General features: G+C 55.5%; 1 protein-coding gene across 2 annotated transcripts; it reads left to right on the top strand.

Annotated features, from left to right (window-relative positions):
- Nucleotides 1–4,328: 4,328 nt before the first annotated feature.
- Nucleotides 4,329–13,428, top strand: NFATC4 (nuclear factor of activated T cells 4). 2 transcript variants are annotated; one of them, XM_037037542.1, is made up of 10 exons: nt 4,329–4,551; nt 5,632–6,727; nt 8,147–8,309; nt 8,884–9,083; nt 9,412–9,584; nt 10,053–10,193; nt 11,078–11,133; nt 11,411–11,537; nt 11,727–12,308; nt 13,012–13,428. In XM_037037542.1, the coding sequence occupies exons 1-10, from the start codon at nt 4,452–4,454 to the stop codon at nt 13,077–13,079; spliced, it is 2,706 nt and encodes a 901-aa protein (XP_036893437.1). In that variant the 5' UTR covers nt 4,329–4,451; the 3' UTR covers nt 13,080–13,428. The 2 variants fall into 2 exon arrangements, with proteins under 2 accessions (XP_036893437.1, XP_036893438.1); XM_037037543.1 differs by lacking the exon at nt 4,329–4,551 and adding an exon at nt 4,784–4,865.
- Nucleotides 13,429–18,039: the final 4,611 nt, after the last annotated feature.

The raw sequence follows: 18,039 nt of genomic DNA, 5'->3' as shown, positions 1-18,039 counted from the left end.
CAGAGACATATTGCAATATTTGGAATTTATTGTGAAATGGGATTTTTATGAATATTGCCAATTTTATCTATCTTTAGGTTTAAGATTTTTTCTAACTACTAGTATACCTTTTTTTATGTAGAGAAAACTTTCAATATTAAAGTTTGATATTTAGCTAAAGAAGGAATGATACATATGAAGGATGAAGACTGAAAACTTTATGCTAAGTGAAAAAAGCTAGTCACAAAAGGTGACATATTATATGATTTCATTTATATTGAATACCTATATTTTTTACCAGCATGATTATACAGATGAGCACATGAGTCCAATAAAATATTTTTACTCTTTGCTTTTCTTTTCTGGCCATTATTATGTGTCATATCATTATTAATAAGGAAAATAATTTTTTGTTATAGAGGAGAAGCACTTTAAAGTGATATGTTTCAGTTGTCAAATATGCAGGATGTGCCATTAGAGTCAGATACTGTTACTGAGAGTCCGAATCAGAAAAAACTCGAGGCCTCTCAGTGGATTGAGCGCGGGCCTGCGACTCAGACGATCGCGGTTCGATTCTCAGTCAGGGCACATGCCTGGGTTGCAGGCCAGTTCCCCGCAGGCCAGTTCCCAGCAGGGGACGCACGAAAGGCAACCACACATTGTTGTTTCTCTCCCTCTCTCCTTCCCTTCCCCTCTAAAGATAAATAAATAAAATCTTAAAAAAAAAAAAAGAAAAGAAAAAACTCGAGGCCCACACTGGAATGGCAATGCAAGGAATGGAAAGGCTGCATGACCAGCATGAAAACCACTGATACAGTTCCCTACAGTTATGGGGGCAAGGAACAGATATGTTTTAGTATCTCAGATGTGAGATATATTTTCAGCCCGATAATAACTGGAAATTCTTGGGGGCTTGGTTTATAGATATAGGTACCCAATGCCTAGAACTGTCTCTGAAAGTAGAGGTTCCTTAGTGCATATTTTTTGTTTGAATGAACGAATGTCTTATCTAGGACACATCTTATCTGCCTCACCTAACTCTCCATCCATCTTTTCACTCCAGCTATTACTGTGGAACCAACAGCTTCCAGGTGTCACCTGACAGTACCTGCTTCTGTCTTTTGCCTTTTGCTTAGGGGCTTCTTCGCTGCAGCCTTGCAGGACACCTACCATTTTTTGACACTTCTGTAAACCTGGAAGAATAAGGGAATTGATACTTAAGGGGCAAATTTTGATCACTGGGAGTGGGAGCAAGTGGATAAACATTCCCATCTCTGTCTCTTGAATCGCATTATATATGGCTCCACGAGGGTCCTCAGGGGGGCAATGCTCCTCCTCTGAGTGGCTCAATACCACACCTTTGGCCAGAATTTCCTTCCTTCCCTGTTTCATTCACTCTTTTCGGTCTGCCTCTTTTGTCCCTTGGGATTGCTTTCCACAATACACTGCGGACATCTAGTTCTTGTCTCAGGCTCTGCTTTCTCAGGGGAGCTCAGCCTAAGACAGATTCCTATGTAGAATGGAATTAGCAATAGATAAAGACCCAGGAAGCCTGGGTTCCAGACCGAGTTTTGTCACTAACCTCAAATAGACGTGGGACTTTCATCACCATTTTCAGATGCACCAGTGTTGACAGGTAAAGGTGTCCAAGCCATTTGTTAACTGAATAACAACAACAGTAACGAAAGCAAGGCGTGGCAAGTGCTTGTAGTATCTCTTATATGTATAAAGAGAGCTTATGTATATACGTATATATGTTAGCAAATGTATACAAACTGGACTATCATGGTTTCCTACATATTTTTGTATGACTTGAATAGTTTACAAGAAGAGTATATCTTGTGTAATAATAATAATAATAAGCAAACACCTCCAAGGCCTTGAATTATACTGAAAGTGCAGAGCCTGAGGCCAAAGCACTTCAAAATGCCAGGTGAGAGAGCCAAGTTGAGCTCAGGTGGCTGGGAGGCAGCCAGCCAGGACAAAGGCCAGTGGGGCGAGAAATCTGGAACTGCTGGAGAGATGGCCACTGGGTCATCCTTTGCCAGGGGTTAGAAGAGTAGGTTAACCTAAATCTGCAACTACCTGCTGTCTCCCGGGCTGGACACGGCCAAAGTCATAAACTCCATCTGCAGCAGCCCAGACTGGAGGGTTTTCAGAGTGGAGGGTCCTCCCTCCAACTTCCCCAGAGAAACTCGGCACCCAGAGCAGTCTTCAGGCTCATTTGTAGCACTTTTTGCGCTTCACAACTCTCCCCTCTGCTCCCCACCCTCCCCCAACAACCGCAGAGGGGAAATTGAGTCACTGAGAGGGGAGGCCAGAGTCGCCAGGGGAATGTGCGCCGACGCCAGCCCTCAGGGCCTTCCAGATGCTAGGAGGAGGGGGAGGTTCTCCAGGAAAATATACAAAGGGGGTGAGAGGGGGAGGCCGCTGGCTGTGCAGGAGCTGAGCCAGACACATGGAGAAACGCTGCCCAGGATCAAAGGAAATATGACATTTGAAAAGAATGTGCGCGTCTGCCTGTGGTGCGAAGGGGGGCTCGGGGTGGCGTTGGCGGGGGCGGGGGGTGCTCGGGGATGGCCTGGTGGAGGGCAGCAGGGGCTGGATCCGGGTCGGGGTCTTCACACTGCCCTTCTCGACTCTGCTTCCCACCACCCTCCTGCGTGCCTCTTAGGTGGTCGCTAGTCGCAGGTCTCAGGGTGTTGCTCTCTCCCTCCTTCCTTTATTTCCGAGTTGAAGCTGGAAGGGAAATGTAACCTGAGAACTCCAACCAAAGGGGGGAAAAATCAAACCAGGCCGCCTCCCCACTCTCTCGGCCTCAGAACATTCTTCCCTCCTCGCCAGCCCGGCCTCTTCTCCCCGCCCCTCCAGCGTCGCGGCCCTGGGCTCGGAGCCGGGGCAGCTCCGCACGTCACCGGGGTCCCCGGGGGCTGGGGGGTCCCCAGGGCGGGCCAGAGGGAGGATGGGAGGGAAGGGATGGGAGCCGCCTCGACCGCTCCGGAGCTCAGGCCCAGCCCTCCCTTCTTTCCTTGCCCGCCGAGCCTGTTTCTCATTAGAGGGTAATGGGCGCGGTCCCCGCCCGGCTCCCGAGTGTTTGTAAAAGTCTGACCCGAGGGCCGCCACTTAACCCTTTAGATGCGGGGCTGTGGCACCACGGATGGGGGAGGGGGCGCAGCCCTGAGCAGGAAAGATTTAAAGGTCGCGTGCTAGAAAGGTTTGAAGTACATGGTCTGCGTGGGGGGGAAATGGTAACAGCCCACCCTGTCCGACGTCGGAGCTCGAATCTCCAATCTGTCTAAATCTGTCTTCACACGACAGGGCCCTCCCTTGCCTGCCCTTCCGAGCGACTCCAGTCCTAGTTTTCCTTCCTCCTCTCGCCCAGGTGACAGGTGTCCCACTACAGGGCCCACCGAGTCGTAGGGCTCCGGGCCTATAGTAAACCCGGCCAGGATTTCAGAGAGAGCCGGAGCGGGATGCCAAAGGGTCGGAGACTCGTTCCAGACTTCAGTTCTGGGGAGGAGAGAGCCGACTTCCCGCGGAGGCTAATTAATGGCCTCTCTGGGTGCCTGGGACAAGGGCATCGGTAAAGCCCGGCCTGGATTATCGCCCATTTGGGGTCGTGGACCTATGAACTGATCTTCAGGGCGGCTGAATGTTCTTCACCTTTTGGGGGTGGGGTGTAGTGGGAAAGAGAGTCGGAGGGCGGAAGGACTGATTTGAGAGAGCGAAGGCTTCGCGAAGGCCCAGGCAGGTCGCCTCAGGAGAAGGACTTCGAAGGAATAGCCCTTTTGCTTCTTTTCAGAGCAGCCTGGAGTCGCTCTGCACTGCACTGGAGTGTCCTCTTGGCCCGAGGAAAAGGGGAGAGGCGGTGGTCCTTCCTAGCTAGTTGATGTCCGCAGAACTCCTTCAGAACTTAAGAAACGTCCTTCCGTGGACCTTCTGCACTGTGGCCGTGAAATCTGGCCCCTTTAAAGCGCTCGGACCCCGAGCCCCTGAACTTAAGCTAAGTTGGGGGGAGTAGAGGTGGCAGTGCTCCCCGCGAGAAATGATTGTCACAACTGCGGGCCAATCGGCGTTATTATGGTCATACCACGCTTGAGGGACCGTTTTCCAATTCAGTTTTGCGCTCTCTCTCTCTCTTTTTTTTTTTTTGAGGGGGAGGGACTGGAAAGAGGACAGAGGGAGAAAGAGAGGGTGGGGGAGGACGAGGGGCGCGTGCATCCCGGGAGGAGGGGCTGGAGCATCCCGGGCAGCCAATCAGGGACAGGCTGGGGGGGCCGCTTTGAAGAAGTTTGGGGGAAAAAGTTTGGAAAAGTTTCTATAATAACTAGGGGGCGTCCGGAGGGAGGCGGCAGCGGCGGAGGAGGGGGCGTCTTAAAGAAGGGGAGGGAGGGAGCCACGGGTGAAGCGACGGCAGCCTCCTGAGCTCCCCCTCCCACCCTGACCCGGACCTGGGGTCTCAGGCCGGATCCATGGGGGCAGCAAGCTGCGAGGATGAGGAGCTGGAATTTAAGCTGGTGTTCGGGGAGGAAAAGGAGGCCCCCCCGCTGAACACCGGGGGCCCGGGGGAAGGTTAGTGCGGGGCTGGGAAGGGGTCTTGGGATCAATGAGGGACGTGCCGGGGATCCTGAGTCTGGGAACTTCAGGGCAGCGAGCCTGGGGTGGGAGATGAATGGTCAGAGGTTGAGGGGAGTAGCGAGGCTTGGGGGTCTGCGGACGTCTGCCGGGGGCCGGGCACCACTTTCTCCTTTTTAGGTCGTGACTGGGGTGGGGGTGGGGGTGCCGCGGGCTGCGCGCCGCCTCTAGGTTGGGCCGACTGTCACTGGCAAGGGGGTGGACGCGAATAGCGGTCCTGAGAGCCCCTGGCGCGGCCGGGGGACGGGAAGGTGGGACTCTGGAGCTTACCCCCTTGCGGACGGAGCCCTGACCCGCGGACCCGAAGCCCTGGGCTGGGGGCGCACTCGGGCTCCGTCAGGGCACCCCTCCCCCTCTCCCCGTCTGGCCGCAACGAGAGGCAGATGGCTGGGACTGAGCCGGGGGTGGCGGCCGCCGCTCGCACGGAATCCGCGCGTCGTGCGTCCCCCTCCCCCCACCGGGCCGAGCCTTGCAGGGCAAGCAGCACCCCAGCCCCCGAATTGGGGGGAGCGAGGGAGGAGCCGCCTCCCCTCGTCACGACTGCCCTGGCGCCCCCCTCCCCTGGCCACTGTTGCGATAGCAACTGGGGCTCCTGCCAGCGCAGTTTGGGGGTTTGGGAACCGCTGCTAATTGGGTTCATGTGTGAGTCGCCCCCAGCCTCATCCCAGCGCCTCTCTAAACGCGCCTTCAGGCCGGGCTCCAGCCCCTCCGGACCCACCTCCCCCACCCTAAGACCTAACAGGTCTGGTACCCGAGGTCCGAGGGCAGAGGGCTCAGGGTGTGAGCTTTTCCGTGGTGGGGGAAAGGCTTGGCACTTCCGAATCGATCCCTTCCACCTTTGCTCCTATCTTTGTGGATTGAAGGGCACCGCACAGAACCCTCTTCGCTGAGGAGCGGGTGGCATACGGGATTGAGGGGGCCGGCTACTGAAGGAACCTAGACATCTCATCCGCTTCTCTCTTTTCCCATCTCCTGTGGCGTCCCTCTCTCTGTTCCCCTCTCTTCCCATTTTGACAGAACTGGACTCAGAGGACACTCCGCCATGCTGCCGTCTGGCCCTGGGGGAGCCCCCTCCCTATGGCGCCACCCCTATTGGCATTCCCCGGCCGCCACCCCCTCGGCCTGGCATGCACTCACCACCGCCCCGTCCAGCCCCCTCACCGGGCACTTGGGAGAGCCAGCCGGCCCGGTCGGTGAGGCTGGGGGGGCCGGGAGGGAGCTCCGGTGGGGCTGGGGGAGGCCGTGTCCTTGAATGTCCAAGCATCCGCATCACTTCCATCTCTCCCACGCCCGACCCGCCAGCTGCTCTGGAGGACAACCCCGATGCCTGGGGGGACGGCTCCCCCAGGGATTACCCCCCGCCAGAAGGTTTTGGAGGCTACCGAGAGGCAGGGGGCCAGGGCGGGGGCTCCTTCTTCAGCCCGAGCCCTGGCAGCAGCAGCCTGTCCTCGTGGAGCTTCTTCTCAGATGCCTCTGACGAGGCAGCCTTGTATGCGGCCTGCGACGAGGTGGAGTCTGAGCTAAATGAAGCAGCCTCCCGATTTGGCCTAGGTTCCCCACTGCCCTCGCCGCGCGCATCCCCTAGGCCGTGGACCCCCGATGATCCCTGGAGCCTGTATGGTCCAAGCCCTGGAGGCAGGGGACCAGAAGATAGCTGGCTACTTCTCAGTGCTCCTGGGCCCACCCCAGCTTCCCCACGGCCTGCCTCTCCGTGTGGCAAACGACGCTATTCCAGCTCGGGAACCCCATCTTCAGCCTCTCCAGCTCTGTCCCGCCGGGGCAGCCTGGGAGAGGAGGGCTCGGAGCCGCCTCCACCACCCCCATTGCCTCTGGCCAGGGATCCTGGGTCCCCTGGCCCCTTTGACTATGTGGGGGCCCCACCAACAGAAAGCATCCCCCAAAAAACCCGGAGGACTTCCAGTGAGCAGGCAGTGGCCCTGCCTCGGTCTGAGGAGTCTGCTGCATGCAATGGGAAGCTGCCTTCAGGAGCAGAGGAGGCTGCAGCTCCTCCAGGTGGTCCCCGGAAGGAGGTGGCCGGCATGGACTACCTGGCAGTGCCCTCCCCTCTGGCATGGTCCAAGGCCCGGATTGGGGGTCACAGCCCCATCTTCAGGTGAGGGTTGTGCCTGGCACCACTGTTATCACCAGCCCTTCCACTTCAGAGCAGGAGGCCAGGGATGGGTTTGCAGAAAGGTCCTAGTTTCTGTGCCCTTGACATTTCAAATGAATCTGCAACTAGTTTAGCTGCTGCCATTTTCCCAGTTTTAGGGAGAATTACAACTACAACAGCATGCCTTCTACAAACCAATGGTTTGCAAAAGATAATCATTCCTTGTGGCCCAATTAGAAAAAGCCCCTCCACCCCCACTGCTTAGGCCAAGGGGAGTTCCTCTAGGGTTCCCCCACACCTAGCCCTGGGCTGGCACTGTCTGGACATGGGCTGTGGACTGGATTTCAGACCTACAGCTGGTGGTAAGAAATCCCGTTCTCTAACTTTTAATTCCTAGGGCCTGACTTGGTGGAAAGTGTACCTGCTCGTTCGCATTAAAACAGTATATATTTGCAAGACAAAATGTTGTGTTAAAACAAGCTGTTCTTGCATTCTTCTATCCCTTTTGCCCTCAGAGAATCCTGCCCATTCCAATAATCCTAAACCTTGGGGTGTGCAACTGAGCTGACTCCATCCAGGAAAGTTTCCTGTGGAAAGAAACCTTAACACCCGCTTCCCTGGGTTCCTATAGGGCACGGTTTCTCACCCTTCGCACTAGGGATATTTTGAGCTGGAAAATTCTCTATCGTAGGGGCTGTGCTGCATGTTTAGCACTGGAGGATGGTTCAGCAGCATCCTGGGCCTCTACCCACTAAATGCTAGTAGCATCCCCTCCCCTAGACAACCAGAAATGTCTCTAGGCATTACCAATTATCACCTGGGGGCCATTACCAGTTGAGGTCCCTGGCCTAGGGTATCTGGGAGCTCAAAACAGGAACGTTGTCCGTCTGTAACTCCCAGCTTTGGGAATTGACCTGCCTGGCCCCTACTAGTGGAGTGGGTGCTGGCCTGGGAACAGGGTCTGTACTCAGTCCTGGCTTCTGTCAGTCACTGGCTTGCTCAGCCCATTGTGTTCTATCATAGGGGTCTCAGATTCCCTATTTGAAAAGCAAAGGGGTTTATCTCTGAGGCCTTTCCAGTCTGAAGTGGTGCTTCTTTGCTCCACCCTTCCCATCCAGATCCAAGGATTAGGATGGGCTTTGGGTTCCTCTGTGTCTCAGTGAACCCTTGCCATCTCAGACCCTGGGCTCAGACTTGGAAAGGAGGGAGTCTCGGGCCTGGTGCCATCTTCTGTAACTGCATGTCGAGGTGCTCTGCAGGGCCTGTCACCTTGCTTCTGGGTTTTTGGGCTGTTTTGTTTCTGCTGTGACTTCTCCCACACCCAGATCCCCTCCTCCCTCCCATCCCAGGGTGCTGACACTCAGCGCTGCCCTGACCAGGGTTTGAGGCTGCAGATGACCAGTGCTCTGCTCTTCTGTCCAGGACCTCTGCCCTACCCCCACTGGATTGGCCTCTGCCCAGTCAGTATGAGCAGCTGGAGCTGAGGATTGAGGTGCAGCCTAGAGCCCACCACCGGGCCCACTACGAGACAGAGGGCAGCCGAGGTGCTGTCAAAGCTGCCCCCGGTGGTCACCCTGTAGTCAAGGTAAGGGCAGAGGCCAGGCCTGATAGCCTTTCTCCTCTCCAGTCCCACATCCCTGCAGATGGGATCCAGCTGTGCAGACCCATGGCACTGCCCTTTCCCACACTCCCTCTCAGCAGTGACCCCGCAGACAGGCTGGGGTTGGGGGAGGAAGAATGCCCTTCAAGGACCCGGATATACTTTCTACTCCTCGATCCCTCCACCCCCACTTCCTTCATCCCATGGGACACCAGCCTCATATCTACTCTGGAAAATGATGGCCTGCCAGATGTGGGGGAGGGCTTAGGCTGAGGCCAAAGTTCACTGGGAGTTAGGTTGTCTCCATTGAGTTGAGCCAGTCTCTCTTGGGAGATTTTCTCCTTTGCCCAGCTCAATTTGGGCCTTATTCCAAGAATAACACTGTGAACTCCAGGCCATGTTTTCTCCACAACTGGTGCCCAATTCCCCCTGGGAATCCCTTCCTGGATATCCTTTGTCTTTCACCAACTTCAACCCCTGGTGGACTGAAAACCCTGGGATGGATAAAGGATGAGACCGTGGAGATTTCAGTTGGGTTACCTGTATCTCCCTCTGCCAGCTCCTAGGCTACAGTGAGAAGCCACTGACCCTGCAGATGTTCATCGGCACCGCAGATGAAAGGAACCTGCGGCCTCATGCCTTCTATCAGGTGCACCGCATCACTGGCAAGATGGTGGCGACAGCCAGCTATGAAGCTGTGGTCAGTGGTACCAAGGTGTTGGAGATGACCCTGCTTCCTGAGAACAACATGGCAGCCAAGTAGGTCCCCAGTCTACTTCCCCTCAGTCTTCAGGCTTCAGGACCAGTCTTCTCCATGGGTCCTAAGCCAGATCTACTCTTCCTCTTCTTGGAAGAGCTAGACATCAACCAGAGGAGCAGCTTCAGAACTTCTCACCATCTAGAACAGGACTTTGGGGGCTGGGGAACACTCTGCAGAGACCAACTCTGGGTTAAAATAGTCCTCCTATACTCTCAGAGAAGGTCTTCAGGGCTTTGCTAGAGGGCAGGGCTTCGCTCTTGGGTAGGTGAGGGGCAGTACCACTCTGACTTCAGCTGGGAAGTCTTGCCATCCACTCTTTGCCGTCAGCATTGACTGTGCTGGAATCCTGAAGCTTCGGAATTCAGACATTGAGCTGAGGAAGGGTGAGACAGACATCGGGCGCAAGAACACACGAGTTCGGCTGGTATTCCGGGTACACGTGCCCCAGGGCAGCGGGAAGGTCGTCTCTGTGCAGACAGCATCCGTGCCCATTGAGTGCTGTGAGCAAAGAGGCCCTGTGCTATCTTTCTTTCTCGTGGCCCTCTTGTCTGTGTGTCTGTCTGTTCACCTCTCCTGGGCATGGTGTCCTGTGTCCCATCTGTCCTGGGTAGCCCTGTAAAGGAGTTAGACCTTATATCTATCCTGGAGGGGTGGGAGGAGTGTCCCACGTTGCCCCTGCTGCAGACTCTGTCTCTGGGTTGGACTAGAGTGTCCTTGCCCTCCCTCCGCCCTGGGTGGCCCTGTGCACTTGTTTGGGTAACTCTCTGGCTTGCCTTGTTGGCTTCCCTCTCTGCCTGGGTGACTTCTTACATGATGGGTGCCCAGGGACTCTGTGAGTTTACTTGTGTGTCTGCCACTGAGGAAGGCTCCTCCAGAGCCCTGTGGCAGTTATTCCAAGGAGCTGGGGGCAGAGGACACCGTCCTCTCCATACTCAGCCCAGCCAGGCCTTCCCTGCACTGCTCTGCAGCCCAGCGCTCGGCCCAGGAGCTGCCCCAGGTGGAGGCCTACAGCCCCAGTGCCTGCTCAGTGAGAGGAGGAGAGGAGCTAGTGCTGACTGGCTCCAACTTCCTGCCAGACTCCAAGGTGGTGTTCATCGAGAGGGGCCCTGGTGAGTACCCCCTGGGGAGGGAAGAGCGGGCAGGAAGAGTTGGAGCAGGCAGGTGGAAGAACTCTGGCACTGTGGCTAAACCAGCTAGTTGAGCCTGAGTTTCCTTCTCTGTAAAATGGGGCAGATAGACTGTCCTTCCTCTTGGGCATGACAGCAGTCTAAGATGCTTAGGATGCTGAACAAGTGTAAGTAATAAACATGCTATTTTTTAAAGAGAAGTTGGCTTTGAGATGATTGACTCCATGTGCATAGGAGCCATGAGAAGAAAGGAAGAGGTAGCTTATGTTCTCACAGCCGCATGCTGAGCCCCTCCTGAGTTATGAGCCTGGCAGCAGGGCTATGAGTATGAGAGCCTGTGGCATACCCTGAGATGGAGCTTCAGGGTGGAGAAGGGAAGACGGAGGGGCTCAGGTGCACCTGCCAGCCTGAGGGCTTTGTCCCTCCACAACCCTGACCACCAGAAGCACTAGCCCCCACACTCAAATCTAGCAGATTTTGAGGTGCTGGATCATGAATCTTGAGTTTGCACTGCTTTGCTTCTAAGCTAGCACCCTTTCCTACCCTTGAACCTCCTCCCAGCACTATCACAGAAGGAGAGGCTTGGAGCTGGGTGGGAGGGTTCAAGAGTTGTCCACACCCTCTAGTCCCTAGGTTGGCTGAGCTATCTTTACGGGTCTCAGTTTACTGCTCTATATCTTGTGGACAGTTTTAAGCCTTGCCTTTCCCATTTAATTGAGCAAACACACGGTGGGCTCTTCTATGAGCCAGGCCTTGTGGGGGCCTTGTGAGTCTGACTGTGGCTCTAGCAGGAGGGGAAATGGCAGGGGACTGGCCATGGGGCGGGGCCCTGGAGCTAAGCTGGAGCTATCTGTTGCCCCGCATAGATGGAAAGCTGCAATGGGAGGAGGAGGCCACTGTGAATCGGTTGCAGAGCAATGAGGTACCATTGTCACTGGGGTATCCACCCTGGGGGTGGGACAGGGGAGAAGTTGGGGGATTCCCAGCTGTGTCCTTGCCCGTGGGAATGGACTCTGAAGTGACCTGTTCTTTTCTAGAGGAGGCATTCCGGCCACTCTGAGAGCAGGTTCTTCTCTAGGGAACGGACTTAGCTCCTGAGCAAATGGAAATTCCAGGAGGTGGAGTTTGGGTCCTTGGAAGGGCTGGGCTGAGCCTTTGTCTCTGAGAGCTCTGTGCCTCATCCCTCTGCTCCTTCCCAGGTGACGCTGACCCTGACTGTCCCTGAGTACAGCAACAAGCGGGTGTCCCGGCCCGTCCAGGTCTACTTTTATGTCTCCAATGGACGCAGGAAGCGCAGCCCGACCCAGAGTTTCAAGTTCCTGCCTGGTGCGCTCCAGGATAGCTCATGGTGGGGTGTGGGGACATGGGAGCTGCTCAGGGCAGAGGGATGCCACGCTCTCACTGGGAGGGGGCAGGGGATGGAGAAAACCTGGAAATGGCAAGGTGGGGGGGGGTGTGCAGTGGGGAATTTGCCAGCCTTCTCACAGTGTGTCCTCCTGCTTCCCACCCACCCAGTGATCTTCAAGGAGGAGCCTCTACCTGACTCATCTCTCCGGGGCTTCCCTTCAGCCTCAGGCCCCGCCTTTGGCACTGACATGGACTTCTCACCACCCAGGCCCCCCTACCCCTCCTATCCCCATGAAGACCCTGCTTATGAACCTCCTTACCTGTCGGAAAGCTTCAACTATGGCACACCCCCTCTGTACCCCCAAACTGGGCCCCCACCATCATACAGACCTGGCCTCCGGATGTTCCCTGAGACTGGGGGTTCCACAGGTTGTACTCGCCCACCTCCAGTCTCCTTCCTTCCCCGGCCCTTCCCTAGTGACCCCTATGGGGGACGGGGCTCCCCTTTTCCCCTGGGGCTTCCATTCCCTCCTCCAGCCCCCTTCCGGCCTCCACTGCCTTCCTCCCCACCTCTGGAAGGCCCCTTCCCTCCCCAGAGTGGTGTTCATCCCCCATCTGCTGAGGGGTACAATGAGGTAGGGCCAAGCTACTGCCCTGGGGAGGGGACTCCGGAGCAGGAGAAATCCAGGGGTGGCTACAGCAGCGGCTTCCGAGACAGCGTGCCTATCCAGGGTATCACGCTGGAGGAAGGTGGGTGTGGCGATGGGAGCTGCAAGTGTGAGCGTGTGTGAGAGATTGCCCTGCGTGTTTGCTGAGGGCTAGAGCTTGGCTTCCCAGAAATTGGGCATCCTTGATCCATCGGGGCCAGTCAGAAGGTCTCAGAGGCAAATTCTTGGTGCATGTAGCCGTGTGAACCCATTTAACTTCATTCTGAAGAATTCATGGGGTTTTGGCCCCAACCCTTCTCCATGATCACAAAGTCTCAGGCTAGAAGTACTTTGACAGTTATTCAGTCTAGCGCCCCAGTTTGCAGACTCAGACACTGAATTTCAGAGAGGAGTGGCGGTTTGCTGAGGCCCCGGTCCAGCGTGTGCGCTCTTGCCTCCACTTTCCCCTGAACATGGTGACTGTGGTCAGGGTTGCCTGATGAGGATCCTTCATATGTTACATCTTTTTCCTCCCACTGACTGCACCCGTCACTGGCTCTGCTGACAGCAATTGTCCTGATACTGCAGGCTGCCGAGCCAGCGGGAAAGGGTGGGAGGGGGCCTGAAAGCTCACACGGGTAGAGTTGAGCAAGGTGTCAGGACACATTGGGGAAACTGAGGCCCAGTGGAGGAGGAGCCTAGAGGCATGCTAGATTGAGGCCTGCCTTGAATGGATTGAGGGTCTCTGGAAAAGGAGGGGACCTGCCCCTACCTGGCTCAGTCCCTCAATTGTCCCTCCTTTACAGTGAGTGAGATCATTGGTCGGGACCTGAGTGGCTTCCCTGAGCCTCCTGGAGAAGAGCCTCCTGCCTGAAGCGTCGCCCGCCCTGCAACCCGCACCTCTGTGGCCCCTCCAGCCTTCCCTGCTTTCCTTTCACCCTGGTGTGGTGGTTCCAGAAGCTTGGGGCCAATTTGGTTCTTTTCTCCCCAGCTTTTGCCTTTTCCTCCCTGCCCTCCCTCCCCTCCCCTAGCTGAGATGTGGCCCCCTGGGCCTGGTGCTGCCAGGGAGGGCTCGGGAGGGAGAGCAGGGAGGACTGAGGTGGGTGGAGACTGAGGCTTCGCGGGAGGACGCCGAGTGACGGCTGCGTCTAGACCGTGTGGGCCCTGGTGCTGGCAGGCTGGGGACAGTGATGGGTAATAAATTGCTCACTGATGAGTGCTGATTGAGGCTCCAGAACTCTTCGGCGAGAGAGGAGGTCCAGCTTATCCTGGCCTGAGGTGGCTTAGAGGTTGAAAAGAGATGGAATGTAGCTGGGATCACTGTGTCCCAAGGAGCTTCTCAGGGCAGGAGCCTGAGGAGGATTCGAAGGGGCCTCAGAAGTCGGCAGCTGGGTGGGGGCTGGGGCCAGAGCTTCAGTAGCCTCTTTTCCCAGGGATGCACACGCCTGGAGGGTCTTTGGGACAGGGCCCAGGAATATGTATTTTTCAAGTTTCTTTCTCTTGCTGCCACTCAGATGATTCTTATTCACAGCCCAGGTCAGGAAACACCAGTCTAGACCGTCTCTCTCATTTATCAAGGAGGAATCTAAGACTCAGAGAGGGAGGGGTTTGCCCAAAGTCACACAGCTAGTCAGGAACAGGTTGAACGCTTGTATGCCTGCGCTGCTGCCCCCAGCCCACTCCCAGACACCCCAACTCATTAGCCTCAGGCCCCTGAAGCTTATCTCCCCGGAGTAGGGTTGGGGTGAGGGAGGGCTGGCATGGGTCTGTCCACAGTCTGGATTCTTGGGGATGCGAAAACATTCTGGAAAGAACTGTGCTTTGGAGTCAGACTGCAGGAAGACGGTTAGCCTCTGTAGCAGCTTGGCGTGCCACCTGCCCCGGGGCCCAGTGCACTGTGTGAGCTCTGGTCCTGTCCTGCTTGTGTGCCCACATATTGCCACTGATGGGCCCATGCTGAGTGCCTGGTTTCTCCCTGCCTTGACAGCCTGTGGGGCCAAGTCCCCAGTGGACTGGGGAAAGGCAGGCCTGCCAGTCCTGCTCCATGGAGCCTGGCTCATAGTGGGCACTGAGTACCACTAGCCTGAGTTGGCTAGACCTGGCTGCTGGGGGCCGTACCCAAAATGTATTCAGGGCATCGGTACTTGGGAAACTGGCTTCACCTCCACGCTGGTGGGGCCTCTCTATGTCTAGTGGGTCCATGTAGGTCTGGCAAGAACTTATGTGTTCAAGGTGGGGTGTGAGAGAAGCTGGCTCTGGAATGGAGAACAAGGGAACCAGGACAACCCTCAGTAGCAAGGAATTTCCTTGACCTTCCTGAACATAAACTGCTGTGAACCAAACTGACATCAAGTGGTCAGTGCATGGGGCCTTGGCTGCTTTTCAGGGATGCCCTGCAGCTGGGGCCTGAGTTGTTGCCCTGTAACTTCCATGTCAGGAGAGACCCTAGGACACACATTTCATACCCAGCATTCTTCAACTCCCCCACTTCCCCTCCCTACCCCAAGACCCCTAACAGGGGGTTGGTAGGTCAGCTCCTGTGAATAAGAAGCTATAGTGAAGGGGGTTCACTGCCTTCCAAGGTAGGTGATTTCATTTTTCACCAGGGTACTACCATTCATTCATTGCCAGACACTGATCAAGCAGCTACTGAGTGCAGCCAATGGGCGCCAGAGGGTCTCATAGCCTCATGAGGCAACAGTAAGTCAACATGTCGTTATAACTCAACAGTTCAACTCAGTATGTATTTCTTCTAGTATGTCAGGTCTTAGCGGGGCAGAGGACAATTCTGTTACAGGGTGTACAAGGAGCAGAGAGCAGGGGTAATCTGTCCAGCTGTGGGGGCTAGAGGGAACTTCTGAGGTGACTTCTAGATTGAGACCTGTAGCAAGACGGAACTGACCAGCCCCAGAGCAGGGGAAGGCAGGCCAGGCAGAGCTGCCAGAACGGGCCAGGTCCTGGAGGAGAGGCAAATGGGGAACGTTGTCAGCAGACAGAGGGCTTGCTGCACTTGAAGGCTCAAGAGAGGTTCTGTGCGATGGGGGTGGAAAAGGTTAAGTTGTGGTAGTGGGGAACCCTGAGGAGGGACCGCAGAGGCAAGCATGGGCTGGATTCTGAGGGATCTTGTAGGCATGCCAGGGAACTTAGAGTTATCCAGCGATGATGGGAGCTTTCCCACTAGGTGGTAGGCTTTAAACTGGAAGTGATGCAGTGGGTTTGCCCTGACGTTCCTCCTGGGGGTGAGCTGACATCCGCTTGCCTGGGGCTGCTCTGCAAGGTGCCTGTGCTGCCCTTCATAGGGCCAACCCCTCTCCCCATTAGAATCCTGATGTGGGTCAGCCTTCCAGGATCCCCCCAGACATCTAGCTCCCTGGGGCTGGGGTTGGGAGAGGAGAAGGGAGCTGGATCTTCAGCTGGTGCCAGAAAAGACTTTCTTGGCCAGGGTTTTCCTAAATGTGGTCTGAGGATTACTTGCCTTTGACTCACTAGGTGTTGGTGGTGGAGTAGGGTGGTGGTTTGCTTTGTTTTGCTTTGTTTTTTAGTGTCGATTCCTAGGCAACTCCTGACCTCCTCATTTGTATTCTGGTGGGGGTGGGGCAGAGGCCTAGGTAACTGCTTTTTAAAGAGTACTCTGGGTGATTGTTCGGCACAGGAAAGCTCGAGAACTAGTGTCATTTGTCAAACAAGTGTCGGGTCTTCCTCTTCCAGACTCAGCAATAGCTCCCTGCCCCTCATATATCTTCTCTGGGCTGCTGTGGATGGATGGTCACCTGGAAAGTGTATTTGGGGAGGTGAAGGGAGCAAACAGTCCTGATATTGCAACTTAACTCTTCCCTCACCTGAATGGCTGCTTAGATGTATAAGACGGTGCCAGGGACGGCCTGGAAGCCTGGTGTGGGAGCCGTTTCCCCCAGAGCTGAGTCTCCTCCTCTGGTTGAAACTCCGGGTCTCCAAGATGCCTGAGGAGGGCTCGGTGGGGAGCCTTCCAGTTGGATTTTGGGCTGTGCTTGGAGTGGGCTCTGTGGTGCTTTGGAGCCTCCGGCAGACCTTCTAAGTTGCTGTAGACTGTAGAGAAGCAGTATCTTTCATGCTTCCTGGAAATCCCAGATGTGGGAAGTGCATAGGGGTTTGGCTGCTTTTTTAGGAGCTGGTTTTAGTAGCCTCAGTGTCTGATTGCTCAATTAGCCAACTCTCCACAATGTCCTCTAGGGCCCCTGGTCTGTGCCAAACTCTGTGCTAGGCGTGAAGGACAAGGGCATCGCACTGGGGCCTTGCCCTGGAGGAATGGACAACCCACTCACTAGTGGGAGAGACCTTTCTGCCTGGAGCTGTTGGGGTGTACATGTGTGTAGGGGATTGGTCTGAGCTCTCTCAGAGGCAGAAATGATACGTTGCTATGGAAACACTGGGACTGAACCCAAGAGGGAGGGTCAAAGAATATTTTACAAAGGCAGGTGATTTCGAATTGAGTTTTTGAGGAGGAGAATGAGTTTTCTGGGTAAATGAGACAGGGATGAGAGAGGGGTCATGCCTGTGAGTTAAAGTGTATGAGGTCAAGACCAAACAGATAGGAAGGAATCAGCTGGGATGCTTCTACAGGCTATGCTAAGGAGTGTGAATAACAGGAAGTCACTCACTAGGTTGGTCAAAGGGTCTATAGGTGTGTTTGTGCATGTGCGTGATTTAAGCTTAGGAGCTGTGTGAAGAGAAAGTGGCAGGGAGACCATAAAGAAGGGTTTTGCAGTAGTTCAGGCAAGAGAAGTCTGGGCTTGACTTAGCTCAGTTAAGTGGGATGAGCTATTCCTCACAGGGAACAGGAAGAGGCCTGGGCTGGAGTCCCGGCTCAGCCAACTGTCTGTGAGATCTCTGGCCCATCCCACACGCAGCGGGGCCCTGGCTGCCAGCTGTAAATGTTTACTGAGCGCCTACAACGTGCCAGCCTCTGCACTAGCTACAGGGGATACGGCGGTGAATGAGACAAACAGGGTTTGTTCCCTCACGGAGCTCAGGAATTAACAGGCAGTTACACAACAGCGTCACGGGGGGAATGCTGGGGGCTCTGGGACCTCACAGAAAGGTCACCGAACTTGTTCTCTCGCATTGCCTATGTATCTCTTGTGGTGATGGTGGATGACTGTATTTTGAGAAAATCTTTTGGATCCACCCCTTTTTTTGGGGGGGGGTGCAGGGACAAGGCATTCTCTGGAAGAAGGGATTATTGCCAATGTCAGTGTTATCCTAGATGAAGAGCATCCCAGGTGAGGAAATGTGGGTTTGTCACTCAGGCATTGGGTAGAGTTAGAAGGGGCCTCTCCTATGCTTTCTTCTCTTGGGCCTGAACCCTGAGGAATCTACTTTGGCCTGAGTGTGTCCAAGCAGCTCCACTGCAGTGAGGCAGGGTCCTGGGATGCGGGGGGAGGAGGGGGGAGCGGGGGATACGGGGGTGGGGGGGCGGCTCCATGCCTAGGTGGGGCTCCACTTTAATGTTCCTGTAACTCCTTTAGCCCTTCCCGAACGTCTTAGTTCCCTAGGGCTGTCGTAACAAAGCGCCACAAGCTGGGTGGCTTCACACAATAAAACCTACTTTCTCGTGGGTCGGGAGGCCAGAAGTCTGAAATCAAGTTGTTGGCCGAGTCCGTTCCCCCTGGAGGTTCGGAGGGAGAGTCTGTTCCAGTCCCCTCTCCCAGCTTCTGGTGGCCGCTGGCACCCTTTGGCGTTCCTTGGCGTGTAGAAGCATCCCTTCACTCTCTGCCTCCGTCATTACACGGGATTCTTCCCTGTGTCTCTGTGGCCAGATTTCCCTTATTAAGACACCAGTCACTGGATTTAGGGCC

This window comes from Sturnira hondurensis, unplaced genomic scaffold (genome assembly GCF_014824575.4).
Source record: "Sturnira hondurensis isolate 20B ecotype Veracruz unplaced genomic scaffold, ASM1482457v3 Scaffold0023357, whole genome shotgun sequence".
Lineage (NCBI taxonomy): Eukaryota > Metazoa > Chordata > Mammalia > Chiroptera > Phyllostomidae > Sturnira > Sturnira hondurensis.
The sequence above is the reverse complement of the archived record's forward strand: the minus strand, read 5'-3'. Positions and strand labels throughout refer to the sequence as shown.

Bases quoted from the DNA above. Each gene is read 5' to 3' on its own strand.
- NFATC4 (XM_037037542.1), top strand. From the start codon at position 4,452: ATGGGGGCAGCAAGCTGCGAGGATGAGGAGCTGGAATTTAAGCTGGTG. The intron at 4,552-5,631 runs GTTAGTGCGGGG...CCATTTTGACAG, and splicing joins CACCGGGGGCCCGGGGGAAG to AACTGGACTCAGAGGACACT. The intron at 9,084-9,411 runs GTAGGTCCCCAG...CTTTGCCGTCAG, and splicing joins GAGAACAACATGGCAGCCAA to CATTGACTGTGCTGGAATCC.